General features: G+C 49.1%; 1 protein-coding gene across 5 annotated transcripts in view; it reads right to left on the bottom strand.

The window, feature by feature from the left end:
- Window positions 1–20006, bottom strand: part of Iqsec3 (IQ motif and Sec7 domain ArfGEF 3) — a 103821-nt gene that overhangs the window by 37155 nt on the left and 46660 nt on the right. For 4 of the 5 annotated variants that reach the window (XM_041632453.1, XM_041632443.1, XM_041632461.1 and 1 more), the window contains exons 3-4: window positions 17557–17818; window positions 1208–2319 (exon numbers count right to left, since the gene is read on the bottom strand). In XM_041632453.1, the coding sequence (XP_041488387.1) occupies window positions 1208–2319; window positions 17557–17818 (1374 nt within the window). The remainder of the gene's footprint in view (window positions 1–1207; window positions 2320–17556; window positions 17819–20006) is intronic. The other variant, XM_041632478.1, reaches the window with a different exon arrangement.

Here is a 20006-nt window from a genome sequence, read left to right on the forward strand (position 1 = left end):
GACCATATACAGGGGGAGGGGATGGATGTGGTTCTTCACTAGGGATGGACTGGGAATCACTGTCTTGAAGGATGAGAGTATCTGATTTCATGTGCACTGGGGATGGCAGCTTGATCTACAGAAGGATGGAGGACTCTGGCCACGCCCAGGTTTACCTCCGGCAAGAGGTTGAGCAGTGTGCAACCTTCCTCCCTCATGTGAGCCTGGTTGCTATTCTGTAAAATCGGAGGATGTTCTCTGTCTCTAGATGCGGCTGGGAGGATTGCAGGTGAGCTAGGAACGGCTGGACATGAGCATCTTGAGGCCAAGGGCCGTTTTACTCATCTATCCAGTACAGGCCTGGCATGCAGAAATGATAGTTGTATGACTAACTGAGAGCAGGAAATGATTCCTGCCCCAGGGCAGAGCTAGGAGGGAATGGATGAGGAGTGTTAGTAGTGTCTCATGAACTTTCTGTCTCACAGGGAGGGAGGGGTCTATTTCCTCTGTGTCACCTGCAGCGTGTGTTCTTGTTGCATGGAGTCCTGTTTGGGTCTCTGAGTTATGGTAGTCATTAATTTCTCTTTTTCCATTCCTCAATTTCTTTTCTATCCCACTTGGTTCTCGTCCTTCCTGTCTTTCTTTCCTCTTACCTATTCCTCTATCTCATTAAAAAAATTTAAAAATAAAATTTTATTGTGGGAGAGGGAATGCCTTCACAGGGGGTCAGAGGACTGCTCCCGGGAGGGAGACACCTTTCTCCTTCCACCTTTGTGGTTGTTCTGGGAGGCAGAGCTCAGGTTGCCAGGCTTGAACAGCAACCACCTTTACCTGAGCCTTCTCAGCAGGGACTCTACCTCATTTTCACTCTGTTTCCCCCTCTTCACCACTTCCTCATTTTGGGACCCCAGTGTAATAACACTGTTTTCCTAACTTCATTTTCATCTCCAACGATTCCTGTGTGTGCTCAACCTGTATTTTCCCATTTTCCAAACCATCTCTTCATCTTAAAAAACAATTGTGAAAAACCTATGCTTGATGTGTTTGTCATCGGGGAAAAATATAGTATGTACTTCTTAAACATTCCCTGGGAGCTCTGGCGAGGGGTTTCAGCCCAGGCACAACTGCTCTGAAGGACCCAGAGAAGATGCTGTCAGGACTTGGTACCCTGCAAGTTTCCCCTCGGTCCCTCCCTCCGGTCCTTCTGGGGGACCCCAAGCTCACTCACATGTTGAAGAGGTTGAGGCCAATGCGGTAAAGTCGCTTGCGCAGGGTGTCGGTGGAGAGCGTGGGGGACCTGCAGCTGGCTGGGTTCTCGCAGTGGTAGCGCGGCAAGCTTAGGATCACTGCCTGCAGGGCCTCCTTCGAGGCAGCAGCAGAAACCTCTGAGCCAGATTTGGCGGACTTGGTGGATGCGCTGCTACTGCTTAGCTGCTCAGAGTTCTCGCCCACATCGGCCCCTTTCCCTGTCTGCCCGGCCTCTTCCTCTTCCTCCGCTGCTTCCTCGGCCACAGCCTCCTCAACCACGGCCTCCGCAACCACCTGTTCATGTGCGCCCTGGGCTGGGCTCTCCACCACTTGTGAGTTCTCACCCGGGGGTTCCTCCTGTTCCGAGGCTGGGGCTTCCGAGGGTGGGGTTTCAGAGACCTCCTGAGCCGCGGCATCCGCCTGCTCAGTTTGATTGGTCGCTGGCTCAGCTGTGGCCTGGGTGGTCTGTGCGCCCAGACAGTTGGACACAGACAGGGCGGTGGAGGAGGAAACAGAGATGTTCTGGTTAGCGATCTGCACCGTGACATCCCGGAAAGCCATCATGAGGGTACCGCTGTGACCCTGCTGCAGGCCGCTGGCCTCATCTGCAGACCCTGGGCTACTCTCGGGCTCCCGTGCCTCGGCTTCCAGGCCTGGCTGTCCCGCACTCGGGTGCAGGGCCTGGTGGAGCTGGTACGCTCCACTCTCTTGCAATGAGCACATGGTCTTGAGACTCCAGGTGCTGAGGGCGTCGTCGATAGACTTGGCCAAGGACTGCACCTGTTCGGTGAAGGAGTCCTCCAGCTCGGTGAGCGACCCTGCGAAGGTGGGTGGCAGGGAGGGCGAGCGCCCCAGCGGCAGCCCCAGTAGTCCGCAGCCCTCCAGGAGCGCCTTCTCCGCCACCAGGCTCTCTGCTGTGGGCGCCCGCACTTTGCGCAGAGAGATCCGCCGGGGCAGGCGGCTTTCAAGGAGCGAGTTACGGATCTTCTCAAAGTTCTTGCTGAGCTGGTACTGGCGGAAAGCAGTTTGGATGGTGCACGCGGCGCGTCGGGATACCAAGTGGCCCCCGTATTTGTGTTCTAGCATTTCAATCTGCAGCAGGGACAGAGAGAAAGGCTCAGTCAGGGAAGGTGGAAGTAGCATGGATTAGATCAGTACAGCCCACCGCAGTTTCTGGTGCACAAGGTGGCTTTACTGGGAGAAGACTTCAGACCAGACAAGCCTGATATGCCAAGTCCTTAGCAAGACTCCTTGAGGCAAGATGGAGGAATACACTCAGATTTGGGGAGGTTCCTTGTGGCAGTGGACAGAGGTGCTGGGATGGAAGTCCTGTTTATCTAATCTCTTAATTATTAAATAACGTTTACATCAGAGATGCATGTAGAAGTATTTAGAAATAAAATTCATTTCCCAAATTTCAATTGAAATTCGTAAAATGCACTAGCTAGCATGATATTAATATTAAGAAAACATTAATAAAGACCTTTGGAGCTTGGTGATGGTTGTATGGGAGTTTATTATATTGTTGTTTTCTGCCTTGATGCATAATTAAAAATAATTAAAAATGAAAAATTAAACAATGATGTTAAGATCAGTCAATCAAACAAAAAACAAAACTCTGGGCGCTCACTTCAGTGCATTGGGGTGCTTCTGTTTTCCTGGGAGTACCAAAAGCGTGGCATCTGGGTTTGATCGTCTTTGCGAGGCCAGCTCCCGGTCCAGATTTGGACACGTGGGAAGTGGTCAATAAATGTGAACGTTATGAGGACAATGGCCCAAGAGCAAGCTCCCCTCCAGGGAGCTTGTTCCAAATCACAGTTGTATTGATAGGAGCTGTGTAGCAAGGGCCTCACCTGAGCATCGCTCACCTGAGCATCGCTCCTGGCATCCCTGTGTTCAGGGTTTTGCCTCCCTTCCTTCAGCTCTGCCCTCCATCTCTGACCCCCGACCCCCAGCCCCACTTAGGTTGCTATGTTCTTGCTTTCTCTACTTTATCAAAACTTCTCAAGAAAGGACTAGGGGGGGGGACATTCCCCCTGTACCGCCCCCACCCCACCCCCGGAAATGACTGACCATTGAACCCCGCTCCTTGAAGAGCTTTGACTTTAGCCAAAGGGCCAGGCTAAAACTAAAAAGATAGGCTTGATTAGTATCATAGGCTCCTTGGCAAGCCCCTTGAGTCTGTAGGAGTGAAAATGCGTACCCTGTCTCTGAAATTATGCCCTTCATGTATCCTTGCCCTCCGCTGCACACTTTCCTTCTGGAGCTAAAAGTCTAAAAGAATGGGCAGAGAGTAGGAGAGTCTCTACAGCACTGACATTCCCACGTTCTCTGGGAATCTGGATGGGGGTGAGGTTGGGGGGAGCACAGGTGGATTTGCCGTCTATGAAGCAGATGGAAAGGCAAGTCTGTCTCTCAGTGCAGCACTGTAACTGGCTTCCTGATCTACTCAGCCCACCAAAGTCTGTGTGTGAGAGGGTGCAGGCTCTAAGCATTAGGAGGAAGCACTACAGTGACATTGGATCCCTGGGTTATAGGGGAGTCTTCAAGGACATTTTAAAAAGCATATCAGAATGGACTTAGGGATGTAGCTCAGTGGCAGAGGCCTTGTCTAACTTGTGTAAGGCCATGGGTGTCATCCCCAACACAGTTTTAGAATGACTCATACCAAGTATCTTGTCTATCAAATTACCAAACACTCAGCAGGTTAGAATAGCACATGCTTATTTTCTCGGGTTCTTCACATCTGGACACAGTTCAACTGGGTTCTCTGGGAAGGGACCTGCCCACCTGGGGCAAGGCTGCATCCCCATTCTAGGCCTCAGTGGGCATGCTAGAGTTCAACCCTGAGAACCCACGAAGCCATGATCTACTTTTCTGCCTAGTATGATTGATGCGTGCAAGAGCCGGAACAGATCCCCTGGGGCAGAGAGCGAGGTTTCTTAGAGGGACCCGTGGAGCTACATAGAGAAACCAAGTAGCTACCTTCCAGCTGTGTGGTAGGCGGAATTCCAAGATGGTCCCAGTGAGTCCTCACCCTGTGGTATATAATTCTCCTCCTTTGAATTTGAACTGGTCTTATTAATATGATAGACATTATCCCTGCGAGTTTCCAGTATATTAGAAACCTATTTCCAACCAAGTGACTGTCAGTTAACAAAAGGGAAATCATCCTTGTGGAACACTTAACTATGTAAAGATGCATTATATTTGCTTATGCTGTGGAATATGACTTTAACTGTGCAAAGATGTGTTACATTTGTGTTTGCTGCATATCTTTAATTATGTAAAGATGGGCTGCAGTTGTTTCACTTTGCCAGCCTAAGGTACCTGAGAGGTTTAATAAAAAGCTGACTGGCCAGTAGCTAGGCAGGAGAGGGATAGGCAGGGCTGATGGGAAGAAAGAATAAATAGAAGAGAAGAAAGAAGAGGGTGAAAAGAATGAGAAAGAGAGGAAGGAGAAGAGAAAGGGGGAGAAAGAGAAGGACACCTCCAGGATCAGAAACCAGGCAGCTGCCAGACAGGCAGACAGTGGAGGAAGCAAAAAAGTAACTAGATGTACAGAAAGAAAGGCAAAGGCACCAAGACAAAAGATAGATAAAGAGACACAGGTTAATTTAAGTTAAAAGAAATAGTCAGAGGGGGCAAGAGAGATAGCTCAGAGGTTAAGAGCACTGATTGTTCTTCTAGAGGTCCTCACAACCATCTGTAATGAAAACTGGTGCCCTCTCTGGCCTGCAGGTATACATACAGACAGAACACTGTATACAAAATAAATAAATAAATCTGAAAAACAAAAGAGCTAACCAGAAATGAGCTTAAGCTAGGCCGAGCATTCATAACTAATAAGAAGACTCTGTGTCATGATCTGGAAGCTGGTTGGTGTCCCAAAAGAAAAAGCCTGGTACAGTCCTGGTGGGTCTGATGCAATTGGGTAAACCTTTTAAAATAAGGCACAACTTAGGGTGTATGATTTCCTGTGTGCCCCAAAGGAAGAAATTGCCATGTTGTGGAGAATTAGATGACCAGTACCCTTTTATCCCCATTTTAAAAATCCTTTCTCAATGACCATGACAAACTCACTGAAGGTCCAGACTTTTTATCTTTTTCCCACTGGTCCATTTCTACTTCCTGGAGAAACCAAGACCTAAGAGTGTCTTGGCAAGTGATAGGATTCCATAAACAACTGAAAGAAAATACCTAAGAAGAAACCCTTTACCTAAGATAGTTCCAAGGCGGTAAAGAATCTATCTGCTTGGTATAGCATTGCACTGGGTAGTTTTTCTTTTTTTCAACTTGACATAATCTGGGGTCATCCAGGAAGAGAAAACCTTAACTGAGAAAATGTCTCCATCAGATTAGCCTGTAGGTAAGTCTTTGTGTGTGTGTGTGTGTGTGTGTGTGTGTGTGTGTGTATGTGTGTCTGTGTGTCTGTGTGTGTGGACCATTGAGTTTTATTGGGGTTACTTACAAGGATAGAAATAACTTAAAGATAGCTGTCTCATCAAAGCCCACCCCAGCATGGATGACAGCTCACAGAGCTGGAAACTGAAGTACTCTGCATAGCCTACTGGCAGCACAACAGACTGGAGAGCATCCTCTCCAGCTGCCTCTGGTCTAAACCTCTTCCTGGTAGTCTGGCTGGTTTCTGCTTGGTACAGGCTAGCTGATCTGATCTCAAAGTCTTCCTGGCAGCTTGTCTTGTCTGAGTGACTCCCAGCATTCTTGTGAGAGTGCATGGGAGGTAGAGGCATAGTGAATCTGCTCAGTTTCAGGGACTTCCTGAAACTATCTTGAGTTCTTTACCTTCTGTTTTAGGGAACTTTCCTAAAGGATGGAATGTTTTAATCTTGGAGGAACCTTATACAGCAGGGTAGCAGTAAGTAGTGATTTGTGGCTTGAGATGGAATAATACCTTTGTATCCTGTGAAGGAAATGTGATGTGACAATTGAGGACATGTTGAACTTTTTAAAGATTGTTAAATTTCTGTCCTGTAGGTAAGTCTTTAGGAATATTCTTGAATAATGATTGATTTGGGAGGGTCCAGTTCAGTGTGATAGTGCCACATCCCTGGGTAGATATCCCTGAACTGTTCAAGAAAGCAGGCTGAGCAACCCACGAAGGAAAGCCAGTAAGCAGCATTCTTCCATGGCCTCTGCTTTGGTTCCTGCCTCTAGGTTCCTGCCTTGGCTTCTAGCAGTGATGGACCGTGATCTTTAAGCCAAATAAACCCTTTTTTTCCCAAGCTGCCTTTGGTCATGATGCTTATCACAGCAACAGAAAGCAAGCTAGATAATTATCATCACCCTCTGAGGCAGAAGACTGGCCAAGATGACTCCAGGAGGGTACACCTTCAAGCTCAATGTCTATACTGTTTGAAGAAACCAAATTTAGATTCTTGTTCCTGTCCTACCAAGTCCTTCCTACACATTAAAGTTTAAGTATGGTTCAAATCTGAAGTGTCTCCTAGGGGCTCATACTTTGAATGCTTGTCCCCCAGCTTGTAGCACTGTGGTTTTCTTTGGTGGGGGGTGGAGAGTGTAGAGCCTTTTAAGGAGGTGAGCCTCTATCTGGTAGAAATAGTAAGTAAAGACAGGTTATAGCCAGCCCTCCTGTCATGCTCCGTTTTCTGATGATGTGAGCAGCCCCCACCACTATGATGCTAGCTACGAAGCTTCGTCTGCAATTATGGATCAAACCCTCACAAACTGTGAACAAACTACATCTTTTTGAAATTGTTTCTCTTAGGTATTGTAGTTACAGTAACACAAAGCCAACCAGTACAGAAAACGGGTGCCACAGAAGAGCTTGTTACTGTAATTAAATCTGGTCATGAGGTTCTTAGGCCTTTGGAACTGGTTTGTCGGAAGCATTTGGAAGATTTGGAGAAAGGAGTTTAAGAATCCCTGGAATGCTGTTTGCAGAGATTAATTGGTTGATGCTTGCAGGGCTGGAATGCCGATGATATTGTAGATAGTAAAAAGACTGTGCTCATAAGATTTCAGACGGGAACAAGGACTCTATTGGGAATTGGGCTACCGCCTTTCGGATACAGTGGGGAAACATTTTGTTTGCATCCTGCCTGTACCCTGAAATTTTAAGTGAGCCTGAATTAAAAAGTTTAACAGGAATTTCAAGACAGCATAGTATTCAAGTTGGATAGGGTTATTGTTGAGCACTTTTAGCCAGGCATATAGTCATAATTTGGAGTAAAAAGAAGTACAGAAAGATACAAAAAACCTTGTCCATAATAGCAGCTGTGCTGGATGGTTTTATATCAAAGCCATAAACTGAAGTCATCTGAAAGGAGGGAACCTCAATTAGGAAAATGTCTCCATAAGATCGGGCTATAAACAAGCCTGTAAAGCATATATTTTAAATTTAGTAATTGATGGGGGAGGGACCAAACCATTGTGGGTGCTGCCATTGCAGTCCTGAGTTCTATAAAAAAGGAGTTTGAGTAAGTCATGAGGGGCAAGCCAGTAAGTTGCACCCCTTCGCAGCCTCTGCATCAGTTCCTATTTTAGGGTTCCTGCCCTGTGTGAGTTCCTGCATGGATGTGGGATTCCCCTCTGTACGCTGTGAATATGTTTCATTACCATTGGTTAATAAGGAAGCTGCGTTGGGCCTATTGCTGTGCAGAATAGGGCAAGGTGGGAATTCCAAGCAGATAGAAGAGGAAAAGGAGGCGGAGTCAGAGAGTTGGAGCCTACCAGAACCTTGCAGAACCTTGCAGTAGGCCACAACCTCTTGGTGATGCACAGATTAATAGAAATGGGTTGATTTAAGATGTAAGAGTTAGCTAGAAATATGCACAAGCTAATAGGCAAAGAAGTGTTGTAATTAGTATAGTTTCTGTGTGATTATTTTGAGTCTGGGCTGCTGGGAAATAAATGAGCAGTCTCCTACATGGCCCTTCCTGCTTTCCATGATGAACTGTTTGTAAATGGGACTGTGAGAGAAATAAACCCTTTCTTCCCCAAGTTGCTTTTCAACATGATGTTTTATCACAGCAATAGTGATCCCAACTAAGATATGTTTAAACTGGCAATACCACCCGCTGGAAGCTTCAGGGTGTAAATGTTGCTTTCATTAGTTGAATAAAGAGACTGCCTTGGCCTTTTGATAGGGCAGAAACTTAGGTAGGTGGGAAAGACAGAACTGGATGCTGGGAAGAAGAGCAGAGTCAGGCAGACACCATGAAGCTCCTGCCCGAGACGGACGTAGGTTAGAATCTTTCCCGGTAAGCCATGACCTCGTGGTGCTACACAGATTATTAGAATGGGTTAGATCAAGAGGTTAGATCAAGATGTGAGAGTTAGCCAATAAGAGGCTAGAGCTAATAGGCCAGGCAGTGTTTTAATTAATACAATTTCTGTGTGATTATTTTCGGGGCTAAGCTAGCCGGGCAGTGGGATGCAGCCCACTCCTTCTACTACAACTTGCCTTTGAAGAGAGTGCCACGGGGGGCCCTCACCTTGTAAAGGAACTAACTGCCTAGAGAGCTATTCTCCCAGGTTTAACCATACAAACTCTGGGAGGCTGTTGTAGCTGTGGTCTAAAATGGCCTGGCTATTGTTTACCTAACTGACATAATTTTGTAGGCATCAAGACTACAAGAGTACCTGAAGTCATGGAGGCTTGGACTAGACTTTTAAGGAAGGGCTGGAAGGTCAATGGGGTCATATCCCCACCTTAGGGAGCCTGCGACCCGGGAGACATGTGAAACTTTGCAGGTGAAAACCTGAGATACAGAAAGACCTCAGAATGCTAGAGATGCCAGCAGCATGGAGTATCTGTTTGCCTAGGAAGGTGGTAGGCACTGGTAGAATCAGTCCAAGGAAGAGGCCACATGGATTTTAAGTATCCAGGCTGCCCAGGGGTGGTGGAACTCGAATGATGCCACCATCTCCAGCAAGCTAGAAAACTTGATACATTCCCTAATGGGTTTTGGTCTTGCTGTATTCTTCCTCTTGTTTCTGTAGTCTCATCTCAACCCCTCCCCCCCTGTTTGGAATAAGAATATTTATTTTGTGTCATTACAGATCAGGAGTATATAACTCATGTTTTAAACAGAGGTTCATAATTTAGAGATTGCTTTTGAGTCTTAATGTGACCCTACAGTGTAGAGCTCCCCCAACTTTTGGGGGGATATATTCATTGCTCATAGTGTTCTGTTTCATAAAGACAGTTATTTTTAAATATATCATGTACTTTTATAGTATTTGCTTCCCCTCCCTTACTCTCTTTTGCTCTTGCTCTTCCAAGACTTGGGCTTGTGAATGGTGTTGGAATAGTTAAGTCTTGGATAAGCTTATACACAAATGCATTTTGTATTATGAGATGCAATAGATAGAGCATTTTGACTTGAATGTAAGGTGGCCCCCACAGGCTCATATTTTAAATGTTCCTTCTTGAGCCAGTGGTATCATTTTGGGACATTACAGACCTTTTTGGAGGTGGAGTCTAGCTGGTTACTAGGGGTGGACCTTTGAAGGTTACACCCAGCATCTGGTTCTCTTCATAATCTGATCTGCAATGTTGTTAAGAGCCCTACCATGTGACCCTACCCCTGTGGAGTAAGTTGCTTACTCCATGCCTTTCTTACTGTGATGGAACTGAAACTATGACCCCCTCCCCACCCCCGGCCTCCTTCTTCCCTTGAGTTGTCTCTGAGAGCAGAGTGGTCACAGTCACACAAAGACATAATGGAAAGAGAGCAAAGCCAAGCACTGTGAAGGCAGAGGCTTCGCTTGCCATTTTCACTGCCTGGTCCCCACTCCTTGGACAGTCTCCAATACACAGTCAGCATCCTATGTAGTGAGTAAATGAGAGAACAAATTCCCAGGTTGCTTTTGTGAGTCTTAAAGTCCCCGTCTAACGCAGAGCAAATGATCCCACAGCATCTATCTCCTTTGGACATTCCCTCATCCTTCTGTTTCTTACCTGCATTTCCAACCTCCATTCGTCTATCTGCTGCCTGTCTCCTGCCTTCAGATCCTCGCCCAGTTCTCTGTTAGACTCTTCTGCCCACAAGGTCCCAGCTAAGCCTTCTATTTCCCACTGAGCCTCTTGGAGGAGTAGTGTGTTCTCAGCCCCTTTCCAAACAGTCAGACTCTGATCTACCCTCTTGCTCTGTCCCTGTGTTCTTTGGTTTCTATGCACCCTACAACTTTGGAGGGTCCTCCAAAGTGATCCCCAAGAAGGCCAGCTATGTGGCTTCATCAGCACTGGCCCTTTTTACACTCCCTTTCCCCTCCTTTCTGAAGCTCTTGGTGCTCCTCCTTGAGACTCCTTGACACTCAGAACCCTTGTCCCCAGCCAATCAATCCCAGACTCTAGCTACAGAGTCCCTAAGCATGCCAATCAAAAATTATGCGCATAGCATTTTCAAATCTCTAAGTACATTTCAGTTTTTTTCCCCTAGCCATTTCAGAGCCTCCTCCATGGTTTCCATGTTGGAAATCTAAAAGAGCAGCTTTATGCTGGCTGATAATTAGCAACCAATTAAGAGGAGAAGCATCCCAGGGAAAGCCTTTGTCAGGACTCTAAATAGAATCCCGGCCGCTATCTTCCTACCTTCCCACTATCAGAATGCCACTCTAATAACGTGATGAGCAAACATCACACAGGGAAACGGCTCCTTGTAGGACTTCTGTGCTGGTGGACCTTGGGCATGTCTGGGCCACTGCTCAGCCTCTCTTCTCAAGGTACATATATTCCCCTCTCTTCAAGACCTGTCTTAAATGTGCCTGTTCCAGAAAACCATCTTCCCCTGCCAGCCCTCCAATACAGAACGCTGCTCAAACTGGTCTTTGACACTCTGTTTTTCCATAAATTTGGGGGGATATTTAGACTACCCACCCTCTCTTTGTTTATTCTTCTCACCCCAGGTTCTACGGGGCCATCATTTATTTGAGACATTTGCTATGCTTCAGCTACCCCGAATACTCGAGCAGTGCCTAGCTGCTCATGGAAAGCACAGAAATTCAGTTGTTACTTCATTACCCTCTGCTCCAATCATTTTGCCCAGCCATCCCCTACTGGCTCCAGCTGTTTCCAGTACGGCCTTCCATTCTTTAAAGCCACCCATAATGCTTGCACCCCTGCCTTGCTCTGAGCTCTCAGCACTCCCATGCTGCCCCTCAAAGACATCCCTTCTGCCTGGGGCTGGACCAGTAAATGCCCGTGGTCATGAGCTAAAGTGAACTCTTTCCTATGCTTGGGGGAAATAAAAACCCAGACTTTCTCCCTGATCTAGGCTGAGAGCCAAATTCTCCATCTTTCTTCCCTCTTCATATTGCCAGACAAATTCTCATAGGACTGAGGAGTTCTGCAGTGTTCCAGGTCAGGCCCGCCCAGTCACCCCAACCCTATTCTTAACAGGGTCAGGTAGAGAGCTGAGAAGTGAGGGGACAGACAGGCTGGAGTGCTGGGGATGGAGTGGGCTGGAGTGCTGGGGGATTGGGGGGGTCAAGGAGCAAGTCTGTTCACGTCTCCCTATGATTCGTGGGGAATTAACTGTGGACTGACCGCTCCCAAGAGAAAGATCTCTTAGCTTCTGCCAGGAGTGAGGGGTTCTCACTGTCATTGGAACATGGTACCTCTTTTCAGAAGCCAGGCCAACCAAGCTTGATGAAGGTCCTGAGAGAGGGCAGCAAGTGAGGGTGGAGAAAGAGGTGTTGGGTGGGGGAGGGACACAGTGTTGAGGAGTCTGGACTGGGTGAGGGCTTCTTAATCACCATAGAATCTTCGTCCCGTCCCCTGATGGATGGAGATAGAGACAGAGACCCACATCAGAGCACTGGACTGAGCTCCCAAGGTCCAGTTGAAGAGCAGAAGGAGGGAGAAGATGAGCAAGGAAGTCAGTTGGTCCACCTACTGAGACAGTGTGCCTGATCTAATGGGAGCTCACCAAATCCAGCTGGACTGGGACTGAATGAGCATGGGATCGAACCGGTCTCTCTGAATGGGGCTGACAATGGGGGCTGACTGAGAAGTCATTGGCAAAGGCACTGGGACTTGTTTCTACCGCGTGTACTGGCTTTTTGGGACCCTAGTCTATTTGGATGCACACCTTCCTAGGCCTGGATGGAGGGCAGAGGGCCTTGGACTTCCCACAGGGCAGGGTACCCTGCCTTCTCTTAAGGCTGGAAGGGGAGGGAGGAGGGTGAGTGGGGGAGAGAGAAGGGAATGGGAGGAGGGGAGGAAGTGGAAATTTTTGAATGGAAAAATAAAAATAAAATAAAATAAGAAAGAAAAGTGAAAAAAAGTGAAGGAGGGTTTCTTCTGGTTTGGTGTTTCTCAGCTGAGAGCATTAAAGCCAGTCGTGCTATGCAACTCTGGAACTTGGCAAAGCAAAGTCAGACATCAGCCCGAGAGGAAGAGACCCCATGTGCAGGGCTGCTCTACGACAGGTCAGGCTGTGTGCATTGACTGGTGGGATCTATACAGTGCACTGTGATGGGCAGAGATGGGAAGGTGCCAGCTCAGGCCACGGACTGTGTCTTGGTCTTCCCATCTGAGATATGGTGCAGTGACAACATGTCACTCTGGGAAGCAGTGCATGGCAAAGGCTTTGCACTCTGCCTGACAGAGAGCCAGGGCTTAGCCCTAGGTGGCACCTACATGCACACCACAGGAAGACTCATTCTGTGACCAAAATGGTTGTGTGCTTTGCATTACAGTGTCACCAGGACCAGCAGTGAGCAGAGGGCAGCAGTGTGACACCCTTCTCTGAGAATGAAGCCGAGTGGGGCCACCTCCTGTGTAGCCACGTCTTCACTCCCATCCTGACAGCCTGGTCCTCTGGTTCCTTCTCACTCAGGGTAGAATCTCACCTCTGGAGTGAGAAGGAGCCTAGGGACACTTCAATACAGCACCCGAGTTCACTAGTGAGGAAACCGAGGCTCAGGGAAACCTCGTCAACCACTTCTTGGCCAGGTGCCCTGGGGTGAGGCTGAACTTTGTAGATTGGGGTCTAGAAGATACGCTAAGAAAGGGGACAGACTGTAACATCCGTGGAACATGGATTGGGGACAATGCCTAGAAGCTTCTGACCATACCTCTATGGCCCTGAGGTTTGGCCAGATCAAGGAGCTCTACAATTTGGACAGCGAGACACGATGGCCTATTCTGCAGCTGAAACAGAGAGCAGCGTGCAAACTCCTTGGAGAGCTGGAGGATTTGGGAATCACACTGGAACCTCTATAGTATAGAAGGCATGGAGTCTGTACCCCTGCCACAGTGGCTTTACTAGAGTAGTGGTTTTCCTCATACCTATGGATCATACATGCTTACACTTCCTGTCTCTCTAAATTGCAGCCCTAAGGATCATTACAAGAAGTGAGCAGACCAGGGAAGAAGGGGCAAAGGGTGCTGGAGTAGTGTCAGAGGACCCCTTCCTGAGGTAGGGTCTTGGGGAAGGGGTCAGTGAGGTGCAGGGAAGCTTGGGACAGATCTCTTTCATCCACTCATTCCCTGGCTGAGCTTTCCCTAGAATCCAGGGACTGTGCTGAGCGCAGGAGAACAGTGATGACCAAGGGCAGAACGGCATCTAGTGTACCACTCTGGGACCACTAGCTCTCCATGTGGACTGTACTACAACGTACAATCCTTGCCCCTACCCGCACCCCGTGAGTGTTCAAAGCATAATCCGCTCAGCTCTGCCAGAGCCAGAGAACAACACAGTCCTTGTCTGTAGGAGTGGACAGCTACAGGACAGCAATGTTCCTCACGGTGCTCTTTACAAGGGCTCCCCCAGCCTGGGGCTTCTGGATGAGACAAGTATACGCTGAGACCACCCGAGAAGCACAGTGGAGCCCGCTTAGGTTCAGCGCTTCCAGTGGAGGAAGCATTGTGGATGGGGAGCCAGAGGCAAAGGCTGGCCAGGGGACTCAGGGGCTGTGAATAAGAGCAGCAGGAACCCCGGTGTGGGCTTGGGTCTGCAGCAGGCGAGCCAGGGAAGCTTTTGTACTGCATATAAAGGCAGCCATCAAGGGTTTCAAGCGGAGAGCCGCAGTGATTAGAAGTGCACTTTGCGGAGATGACTCAGCCAAGCTGTGGCAGTCAGGTGGGAGAGGCAGAGCTGACGCTGGAGCTGGCAGGAGGTGACCCGGGGGTGCAGGCGAAAAGGAGGCTGGCCTGGCTTCCAGTGCGGCGGTGGACAGGGTGGGGTTTGAGGGGACGTTAGGGGCAGGCTCAGTAAGGGTTGAGGATGGAGATGATATGAGGTAACAAGGAGCCAGAAAAACGCTTCCGGGTCTGAACTGGCTGACCGGGAAATCTGGGAGGTGGAGGAGAGGGGAGGCCATGGTTACCCACAACCCAAAGCCTGAGAACTGACAGATTCCATACGATTGTGGGGTGACCACAGGTCAGAATACCAAACCCTCTCTCTATAAGAGTTCTAGTTAGGACCTGGCTTAGGCTTCATGCTTATCCCTGTTCCTCTTCATCATGAAGTCTTCCTTCCACCTTTTCATTCTCTGAACATCTTTTAAATCGTTGTTCTTTTGAACAACATCACTTGAATTTTCCTGATATCTCTGATATTTCCATACATTTAAATTAACTTTTTTTTCAAGACAGGGTTTCTCTGTGTAACCCTGGCTGTCCTGGAACTCCCTCTGTAGACCAGGCTGGCCTTGAACTCAGAAATCCACATGCCTCTACCTCTCACCTGCTGGGATTAAAGGAGTGCACCTCCATTGCATGGCTTAAATTAACTTTTAAGTTGTCCCAGAAGTAATGAGCATTTTCATACTTCTTTTCCTTCTATAGTAAACAGGGCTTTTACTAATTTTAATACACCCCTTCCCATGGTTTAATTTCACCTCACTGTGGTGCTGGGGACTGAACCTAGAACCCTACAAGCTACATGAATGTTCTACCACAGAACACAGTCTTACTACCAGGTGCTGTGTTGGGTACGGGGTGGGGGGGGGATGATGAGAGGCCAGAGAAGCTTCCAGAGAGGTGGAAAGTAAGAGGCCAAGGGAGGAGAGCAAGGGGAAGGGAGAACTGTGGAGACAGAAACAAAGGGGAGTATGCAAAGCCCCAGAGATACATGTGGGGTCGTTGAGGCCCAGAGAAGTCAAACAGCTTGCCCAAAGTCACACAGCTCTTTAGTAGAGAAAAGAAAAGTTCAGTTTGCTGTAAACATGGGCCATGTTTCAGTAATCTTGCTCTGGCCTCAATCTGCCTTAGCCCCCTGCTTCTCCTGCCTACTCTACCTGTGGTTAGTCTAGAAAGATACAAAATCCAGGGGAGGGCACTCTCTCTAAGGCTGAGTGGCCTGAAATGCATACCTAACTGTTAGAATTTGACGGAACACTACTAACAGGTCGCCAGTCCCATCCGAGTCTGTCACAGCCCCTGTTGCTCATCAAGTCACCTAGCACTTAACTAACTTCCGCTCAAGCCAGGTTCCCTTGGATTGATGGGATATGACCCAATCCCTCTTCGGGGGGGGGGGGCAAGAGACTTAACCTTTCTCCTTGGTGCCCTGCTGCTTGTTGCTCCACGTATCATAGTTACTAAAAAATGATACACACTCTATACTACATCCAAGACACTTGGCTGGACGCTGGGGAAGGTACAAAGATGGTTCCTGCCTCAGAGGAGTGGAAAGACCCATGGAATTGTGGGGGTGTTTGCAGATAGCCCTTCCCCCAGACCACACTGTCTTGATCCCCCTAGAGCTTCATCCAGTAATAAAGAGACCAGGATGGCATGGGCCAGGCTTCTCTACTATTCTATCAGTCTAATCCTTAAGCTAAAATGTTCTCTATCAGTGTCTATATTTTTCTGGAAGGATAGAAAATGTGGCTCATCACTTTTCTGCACCTTAGCCCTTCCGTATCTCAAACTTATGGTCTAATCTGTAGTTTCTTCACATGACCACAACCTGCTCTCTTTTCCTTCTTCAGGGACCTCCGGAGTTCTCATTTGCCATCCAGCATGCAGAAGATCCAAAGATCCCGAGGAGTGTGCGGTTCAGGACTGCCGGCTGACCACCACATTGTCCTGTGGTTTTATGGGATCTGCTCGGAAGGGTCCCCAAAGGCTGGGTGCAGCTCCCTCACTAACAGCAGAAGTCTGTGAGATTACAGTCAACCAGAGCCCCAGGCTCCTGCTCCAGGGCCGTGTTCTCATCCAACACACAAAAAATATGGGCACTTTGGGCATTGTAATCTGTGAGCAGGATTTTAGAATCCTTCCTATTTTCTCTGACTTATTTTCATTTGAAGCATCTTTCTGTCCATTTTTAAAAAACAAATCTTGGCTTCAGTTGTTAAGGTTCTTGGCGACTGTGTTTTAGCCTTATCTCACGAGAAAGCTTGGTACCTGGAGCTTTCATGTTTTTATCCAGTGCCTTCTCAAAACGAGGAACTGGGCAGGACCAAGGACAGCACTGTCCCTGGCAATAGACCAGACAGAAAATGTTGGTGGTGTGGGGTTTTGCTTGCAAATTCCACTTGTGAAAACCCCACCCGTCTTTGCTGTCATCTAATCCACACAATCCTGTCTTGTCACATAGTTCTCGTGAAGGATTTGTTAAATGCTTAACTAAAAGTCAGGCACATTGCCCACCGCTGGTCCCAAACCAGGACGATAGCTTGGCATCAGTCTCCTTCAAAAGAAATGAAGTCAGTTTGGCTTTCCTCCGTCCTACTGGCTTCCTGAGATTTGCCTTGTCCTCAGGCCAAGGCTGGGTCTTTAGGGCCTACACAATGAGAGAGCTAGCAGGGCTACTGGCAGGAACTGAAGGTCTAGTTCCCAGCTTTGCTGGTGAGGAAAGCAAGGCTCCAAGTGTTTTGTGGGCATTCCTGAAGGAACAGTGAGGACTGGAATCCATATCTACCTCTCTGAGTTCAAATCTCTTTCTTGGTAGATTCTAACAATTACACCTCCCTCTAAGCAGGTGTCCCTTTCCCAGTAGGGAGGCTTCTGATGCCTTCAACTGGATCAGCCTTGGAAATCGTGCCCACGTATACACTTGTGTGTGCCTTAGAATTAGGCTACTCTTGGGAGGCAGGGGAGTAAGGCTATTTCTTCTGGGTAAAGTGGAAGTTTGCACTTGTAAAGGGCAGAGCCCCTAAATATACTAGCTATATGGTGCAGGACATGAATCACACCAGGTAAAGGCCGGATGGTGGTTAAACATGGCCTCCTGAGGAGCTGGGGTCTAGGAAAGGACAGGTAGGTAGCAAAGCCGAGGAGAAACATTGACAAGAAGTGTGCCTGTGGGTCCCTGGCACCCTGGACAGCCCCCAAAGGCAGGGCCCTTCACCACCCTCCCCGCCCCCCTAGGAGGCCCTGGGTACCTGTTTATTCTTTAGGTCAAGGGAGAGTTCGTACTCGGAGGCAGCAGGGGTGTGGGAGCAGAGCGCCGTCGCCAGGGCAGGCTGCTGCTGGCCAGGGGAGGCCGTGCGGAGGGGGCCAGCCCGTGGGGAGCCCCCCGCCCCCGGTCGCTCCTCCTCCTGCTGTAGCTCCTGGGCTTGAGCCTTCGGGGCATGGGCACTGGATCTGCCGGCTGCCACCGCGGAGTCCTCCATGCCCCCACCGGCCTGGGCACAGGAGCCATCACTGTGAACAGAAGGCAACGGTGCTCGGTTGGGGGAGGGGGGGGAGGGTGCATGTTGCCTGACCTGCCTGTTTCTAGTCCTTTCCAATGAGAGGGACTAATGGATATCTCTTGCTGCCCCTCTAGGAAAGGGCTTTTATGGCTGGAAAAAACCCAAGGCAGGGGTAAACCTGAGTTTGGAGGGCACCCAGGTAGAGGGGGCACCTGGGGCTAGGACTCAGAACAGGGGCAGAATGGTGAAGAGTGACAGGGCTCACATCTGGAATCTGTCCTCTTAGCAGCTGGGCTACCCTAGCAGGTTACTTAATGATCCGGCACCTCTCCCCAGTCTGGAAACGGGCGTCTTAACTGTCCAGGCCTCACGGGAAGTGGAAAGGTGTGGTTACTGCCCACCTTAAAACCGCCTGGCTTGTGGACACTGCTATACACTGTATTACCACCGCAGTGGCCACTGGTGTGGCTCAAGGGTCATTGGATGGGGGGCTTAGCGGGACTTGCTACATCTCGGTGAGTCCAGGAGAGGGAATGGCCATCGGCTCTTTCAGACCTTCATTTTGGGACTGGGCCTGTAGAGAGGAGGGAACATGCACTTCTGGTCTTTTTTTTGGGGGGGTGGGGGCTCTGTTCTTTGCTGGCTCCCCTTTCCTCTCATGGAGCCCTCAGCAGGTTGAGCCATTACTGCCTTCCTCTTGCCTACCCTAAGAATACGGGGGATTAGTAACCTGCACTGCTTCTTTCTCCACTACCCTCCAAGCTCTGCCCTACATCACGGCCCAGGGTTAAGCCCTTCCTCTAAGCTCCTCTGGATAGCTGTGGTTTCCCATTCTGTCTCAGAACACCGAGAACCATCCTTAGAGGGTCCTTGTGTACTGCACAGTAGAGAACAGCGGTGTAATTAACAGCTGGGCGCCAGCCTCAGGCCCCACCACTGTGTGGCGCTGGTCCTGTTGCTTTGCCTCTGAGCCTTGGGTTCCTCATCTATGTACCCAGGGTCGATACCAACCTCAGTGAGCTACAGTGAGGAACACGAGAGTCTAAATATAAGGTGTTTAGCACAGGATACACACTGAATCAAAACTCTTCTCTCTACACTGTCCCTTCTTAGAGGCCAAGGCATGAATTCTATTTGATTCTTTTTTTCCCTGCTGAGAGCTATGCAGATGATAAATGTACTTTAAGTGTTACAGGTGTATAATATGAAGAAAACCAAGAGCCTGGGGAATGGCTTGTGCAGCAGACGGTACCAGAGGGTTAGGATTAGAAGAGACCTGAGGGCCATCCAGCGAAGCCCTCCCAACTTTACAGGGCAGTGAGGTAGGTACTCCTGGCACTGGAGAGCTAGGAAGCCTCAGGAATTAGTTCTTCCAAGACTGACCCCCTCCAAAGGTACCTCAAACAGTGTCAGAAGGCCCTTTCTGTGTTTTCCCTGACCTTAAGGAGCAGAGATACTCCTTAGAGCACCCCAAACCCCAGAGGTAGAATGGAGAACCCTCTTGGCCGCGTCTCTATCAGTTGTCCCAGCCTTCCCTGCTCCCCACAGATAAAGAAGAACTCGTGTGTGTGTCTCAGCCTCAAGGAGCCTCCCTTTGACAACACAGCACTCTGCTCTACCACTGCCTGTGTTACCACCAGACAAACTCCATGGATGGAGCGCTCTAACTCTAGACGTCTTGCATGTCTTCTCACTACAGTCACCAGAAAGTCCTTTTTACCACCTGACACCAGCTCCTCTTGCTATGGCAGACGTCTCCCCTGCACCCCCCCCCACCCCCGCCACCGCCCAAAATGTATGGAAATGGCCCTTTCCCCAAAACAGGGCACCTTCCCTCCAGGGCTGGGCAGGAGCACTCCCTCACCATCTTCCCTTCAGCCTGTCATTGCTTCAGTCTTGGCCCTGACATCAAGACTCTAGGGCACTGAGGACCACTCAGGGCTACAGAACCATTGGCTTTATTTGGTTGTTGACATGGACCTGGCAGGAGGCTTCACGGAGTTGTTACCTTTGACGGCTATGCTCTGCCAGTGGCAGTGTAGGTTGGGAGTAGGTCCTGGCTTTGCCTTCTTTTCCGTGGGCTCACCTATGAGCAACATGATGCTAAGTGGCCACGAGCCCCCTGAACTGCTCTCACCAGCACGGCCAAGATCAGAGAGTGGAGGGAGACGATCACGGCTTCACTGCCAGGAAGTATG

The sequence above is a fragment of the Microtus oregoni genome, unplaced genomic scaffold (assembly GCF_018167655.1).
Source record: "Microtus oregoni isolate MIOR12 unplaced genomic scaffold, Mior012 000002F_ref0000024, whole genome shotgun sequence".
Taxonomy (NCBI): Eukaryota; Metazoa; Chordata; class Mammalia; order Rodentia; family Cricetidae; genus Microtus; species Microtus oregoni.